Raw genomic sequence first — 6000 nt, forward strand, 5'->3', positions numbered from 1 at the left:
AAATACCAGCAACAAATTGTGTTCCCCAAAGTTGTAGTTATTATGTTGCCTAACAAGCATTTCTCACAGATTGCATATAACTAGTAAATACATTAGCTACATGAAGCACCTGGGTGGAAAGAAAAAACTCTTCAGATCCATACCATGTATTTGCACATGGTAAAATTATTTTTAAAAAGCTGCTTTTATAACTTAAGCATGCACATAAAGTGAACACAGTAGGAATGGCAGGGAGAAAAAAAAAGGAAAAAACAGAAGTGATCAAAAAACATCATTATGAACAAATGAAAGTTCAAACTCATGGAAAACTCCTGTCACACACATAAATTTAAATGTTTCATTTACAAGCCTCTCCTTTGGAGATCATGTGTTATAACTTTTGCTATAAGAGTAAGGAAGAATTACTAGGGAACAATTGAAAGATATGATACTTAGTATGTGTTAGTATCTTCATCCCCTGGAAGTACATACTTATATTTTTCCTCTTTGCAGAAAAAAAACAAACCCAAAAAAAACCAAAAAAAAAAACCAACAACAACAACAACAAAAAACAACCCCCCCCCAAAAAAAAACCCAAAAAAACACCACAGTAGAAGTTTGGCTGCTGGAAAGGAGTTAACCTAGATCAAAGCTGAAATAAAACTTTAAGTCAATAATAAATGACTTCCCTTTTTTTCTCTGTATTTTGTGTTTTTCTCAAGTAACAGACTTTAAAAAAAAAAAAAGTGAATTTCGATTAAGTACAAGTCAGTCAGTTAATTCTGTTCTAATTTATCAACTGATAAACAGTTATTAAGAAACATCTGTTACAGTAGAATAATATGCCAGACAAACAAACCATAAAAATCACATTCTCCCTGCCCAGAAGTACCCAATTTGCTTGGAAGCATTTTCCACTGCTTGCAGCAGCATATAGCATATTTTCTCCAGTACCTGCAATGCATTTTTGCCAAAAGAGAATTAAAACCTTTCACATATTCACATATTTCAGACTCTTAAGTCCCAGTCCCTTCATTTCTTTAAGTTACACTCAGTAATTGGACATTACCTGATTCTATAAACCATAAGGGGACAGACAGAATGTGCCACTTAATGTTAGCAAAATCTTGCCATATTGTAACCCATCACATTACACTTATACAGACAGATTGAACTATATGAGAACAAATATTACCAGTGGCACCAGAAAGTGCTACATGGACTTCATTAGAAGCAAGCATGGGTAAAAGCAGAGGGATGTTGACAAAGCATATGAACTACTTGCTATTACTCCTCTGCCATTTCTCCTTAATGTATCACACTCTTATTGTCAATGCTCAAACGTCTGTTCCACCTGCTGTCCCTGAAGTAAGGCCGACAGCTTCTACAGGAGGTCCAGTGCCATCACAAATAAAACATACTCCACTTCCCAGTCAAAAAAAAAAAAAAATATTCTCTAAATACAGTGCAAGGGTTAACTCCTTTTTGGTCCAAGGCCGTACCAGGAGGTAATGGTTGCAGAGCTCCACTTGGAAGGTTTTTTCCGTCCACAAATTTTTTATTTGTTTGGAAGGAGCTCCACATAATGACAAACTTTTGGCACATTACTATTTTGGGTAACAGTGCCCATCTTCCCCAGAGTGTTATCTCTGGGGTTACAACTCACAGAGCTCTATTGGAAACTTTGCAAATATAAAAGTATCACTAAACATGCCAGAGTAGCCCATTTTCTGAATCAGTATGAAAATACTTAACTCTTCTGAATCACTGTTGGATAAATACAATCTTCAAAGTTTCTAATTTTGAAACACTTAAGAAAAACTAATCCAAAAAAACCCTGAAAAAAACCCCAAAAAACAAAACAACCCAAAATACTTTTACAGCTTTGGTCTTTCAGATGCACCTACTCCCCAGGGAGCCTTTATCATAGCAGCAACATATTAAGCTATGAAGTTCATCTCTAAACTGAACAATATTCTAAGCATACCTCCAGGAGGTAAAGGTTACTGTATACACATAAATCTCCTTACACACATGAATCTCTCCTCCCCCAGAGCTTTGGAAAACACTAAAGATTCCAACCTCTATAACTGTGCTAATATTTTTTCAAGTAGAGGTCATGATGAGCTGTGTTAGTTGCATATTGCTCCCTGGAAGTACATGAGGGGAATGAAGCTCCACCAAATCCACAAACACTTAAGTACAATATCTTCTAACACCAAATCTTCAACAATTAAACTTCTAGCAGTCTCATTTCTAGCTGAATTAAAGCCATGCTTCTGTTCTTCAGCTGAACAATCTCCCCTGTAACTTCACATTAGTCAAACCAAAGATACATGGCTTGTGAGGTTAACTCCCAATCAAATGAACACAAGAGTTTCTCAGACAAGTTTCTCAGTAAAGTGGGGCTGGAAAATAAATTGCTATTTTGTTTCCAAAGAGGAAATGCTTCAACAATTTTCTAGTTTAATACAAACCTTTCCAAGTTTTTTTTTCCTCTCCCAGTCTTTTCACCCTCCTGCTGTCAAGGCTGCTATTGCTGAACACTGTATCTTAAAGTGTGACATACTGCCTAGCTCTTCCCTGCATGACACCTACTGAACAGCAAAAATTGATAGCTAAAAAAAGCTAGAGAGTCATAGTGAGTAAGACTTCTCTGTTTATCACACTGGCTAAGACTGACCTTGCTTCTAAAACTGTTAACTGATGATGGATTGACAGACTAAACACCTAGGGGCAAAACAGATGGTCAGTTACCTGTGCATGTTCAATGCCTCGGGAGATCAAGCTCTCCATATACTATCTTGGACTCCTAGTTCTGTTTTCAAGAGAAAAATCAGATACAGATCTTGCATACCTGAAGAATTTCATTAGGTTCACTGGCATGATTCTGCGCAGGGATCAGGATCCAAGGTTTGAATTCAGAAGACTCTAGAGAGGGTCTGGGAATTATGTTTTATTTGTAGTGTAAAGTCACTGATGTGATTACACCATACAGGATAAAGGACACTTAGAAGACACTTTGATTCCCAGTACTCTCTAACAAGCAAGTTATTTCTGGGAACAGATTTCACTGCAATACATACTTTAGGAATACACCTGCTTAGACATCATGCGTACAACAGCTGGGGGAAAAAACCCAAAAACCAACACAGACTTAGAATTTGTTTCAAGAGAAAGAGCTAGCTGCTGGTAACTTATTTGCCTTTCTCCTGGAAGCTGTTTAAGATTAAATATTTGTGAAGAAAAGTTCTTTGGGAAGAGGAATCATCCCAGTTTAGGAGAAAGTTAACTCTTTTTAATTTATTTTGAGAAGAAAGCCCTACATGTTTTAGTTTCTTGTTTCACAGATGCTTAACTTCTCAAAACCGTCCCTGGGACTGCCAAGACCCATGTGAATTGGGAGCCTGGTATGGAAACAGACAGCTGCTTGATATCAGCAATGTTTTCACGTGATGGTCATTGCCATGGCTCACAAGCAACTAAACAACATGAAATCTCTGCAGGAAGCAAGACACCAATGCACGAGTGAGACTTTAACTCTGGACGTTCCCAGTCATCATCACAGGCTGGGAAGGTCAGCAGCCTCAGGGGAGTCCTCCCACCCCTCTGAGCACTCTGACTTCTCTACCTTCCATCAGTTAGTCGAAGCTGACAGCCTTTACCAGCCAGCAGGGCCTCCCCTTCCTCATGAAGAATATTTCCAGCCTCTTCACCTGCTCAATTGTTACGGTACTTCTCAGATTAAAAAGCAGAAGTGTGAGTATGGGTATAGCTACGCTGGGCTTGCCCAGTGGGGAACTATGCCAGGATCGGCAAGTGACCACCATTCTTCGCCTGAGAAGGGATATCCTCCACTTTCTGGGACATCAGAATAAACTCCCATTTTATTGTTTCTTGCCTGTATCAGACTTTGTAAACTTTCGATAAAGTTCTGGGTTTTCCTGGCACCCAGAGGAAAGGATCACAGCTTCCCACAGGAGCCCGTGCACTTTAACATAAGCGATTAAGCACAATTACTGTACTTAAGTGCCACGGCTCAGAAGGATTTTCAGGCTGCTGGGTGAAACTACTAGAAACAGTATTTATACGCCTTGCTCCTAAAACTGTAACTTCGCAGTTCAGCTGAACTCGAGCGCAGGTCTTGGCTGAGCGGGGGTGTTCGCGCTCAACTTAAGCCTGGAGGCGGAGCTCCCTTGTTGACTCTTCCCGGGGAACTTGCAGGCGGACGCCCCCTACAGAGCGGCCCCAGCACTGGGGGGCTAACCCGCCGCCCCCGCCCGCAGCTCCCCGCGGCCCCGGCGCTGCCCCGCGGGCGGTTCGGGCACAGCCCCAGCGGGGCTCCTCTCCCGGCGCGGGCACTACTCACAGACGCGGAGCGCCCCTGTTCTCCCGCCGGCCGGTGGCCCGCGCTGCCCTCGGCTCCTCCGCATCGCACCGCGGCTCGGTCATGAGCACCATCGGCACGGGCAGCACGACTCACTCACTCCGCCGCCAGCGGATCAGGCCGGGCCGCCCGCTCCGGCCTCGCTGCCCCGCCCCGGGGCGGACCCGCCGCCGCCGCCGTTCGGGCCGGCAGGAGCCGGAGCCGCCACAAACTGGTTGAGCCCGCCCGGCTGGGCTCGGCGCCGCCCGCGCCGCGGAGCTTGTGAGGGATGCACCGCCTCGCTCCCCGTGAGGCTGATCCCTTACGAGCTTTAAATTATTCAGTCGGGACGCTGTCGCGTGAGACGCCGGATCCCGCCGGCTCCAACAAAAGCCATCCTTAATGTTTTATACGGGGGTACAGGAGATAACGCATTGACATTGACGCAGTCCCGGGGGAGAAGGTGGCGGTGGCCGGGGCCCTGGTTTCTGTCAGTGCGCTTCCCCGGTGACTCGTGGAAGCAGGCAGTAGTCCAAATACTGATACTGGCCTCAGGACTGCTATACTAACGTGAACTTCTGAAATGACTAGCTGGTATTTCCATCTGCGGCTTTACATCTTGAGCAGACAAGTAGGTGGTTATGTTTCCTTTCTCAACAGCAGCACCCCACGCTGCTTTGTACAGAAAAATCTCAAAACCACTGAACAGGTAATGTTGGAAGGGACCAGTGGGTCCAGCGTTCTGGCTCAGACAAGACTATCCGAGAGTGTATGGCACAGGAGCGTGTCCAGACGGTGCTTGAATATCTTCAGCAAGGGAGACTCCACAACCTCTTTGGGCAACCTGTTGCAGTGTGTGGTCACCTGCAGAGTAAAAAATTCTTCCTCATGTTCAGGTGGAACTTCCTGTGCATCAGTTTCTGCCCATTGCCTTTCCTGTTGCTGGGCACCACTGAGCAGAGCCTGGGTTTGTCCCCTTGGCATTGATGAGGTCCTCACTCAGTCGTCCCTTCTTGAGGCTGAAGGTGCCCAGCTCTCTCAGCCTTTCCTCAGATGGGAGATGCTCCAGACTCTTGATCAATTTAGTAACTCCCTGCTGGACATCTTCAGGAGTTCCTAGTCTTTTATTGAGGAGCCCAGTACTGGACAGAGCACTCCAGATGATGCTTCACCAGGGCCAAATAGAGGGGGAGGAGGAGGAGCTGAGGAGGCCTCTGCCCCTTCACCTGAGCCATTGAATGGATGGATAAATTAAACAAGACTGGGCTCACTACTGAGCCTTGAGAGACACCATGAGTGACCGGCCTCCAACCAGAGCCTCTGCTACTGATTGTAACTGTGGGATCTGCTGTTCAGCCAGTTCTCAATCTGCCTCCCTGTCCTCCCATTCATTTCACTCTTCCTGAGTTTACCTGTGAGTTTGCATTTTAAGAGACAGTGTTGAAAGTCTTGAAGTCGAGGTAGACAAGATCTGCTGCTCTCCCCTCATCCATCCAGGTAGTTGTTTCATCGTGGAAAGCAATCAGGTTGGTCAAGCATGATTTGCCTTTAATGAATCCATGCTAAGTACTCCTGATCATCTTCTTGTCCTCCATGTGGATAGAGGTGGCCTCCAGAATGAGGTGCTCCATCACCTTTCCAGGGACTGAGGTGGG

General features: G+C 44.9%; 1 protein-coding gene across 1 annotated transcript in view; it reads right to left on the bottom strand.

The window, feature by feature from the left end:
• GRAMD2B (GRAM domain containing 2B) overlaps nucleotides 1-4440 on the bottom strand; it is a 28505-nt gene extending 24065 nt beyond the window's left edge. Inside the window, exon 1 of the mRNA XM_053932534.1 lies at nucleotides 4349-4440. Within this exon, the coding sequence (XP_053788509.1) occupies nucleotides 4349-4440 (92 nt within the window). The remainder of the gene's footprint in view (nucleotides 1-4348) is intronic.
• Between the last annotated feature and the right edge of the window lie 1560 nt (nucleotides 4441-6000).

Source organism: Vidua chalybeata, chromosome Z (assembly GCF_026979565.1).
Source record: "Vidua chalybeata isolate OUT-0048 chromosome Z, bVidCha1 merged haplotype, whole genome shotgun sequence".
Classification (NCBI taxonomy): domain Eukaryota; kingdom Metazoa; phylum Chordata; class Aves; order Passeriformes; family Viduidae; genus Vidua; species Vidua chalybeata.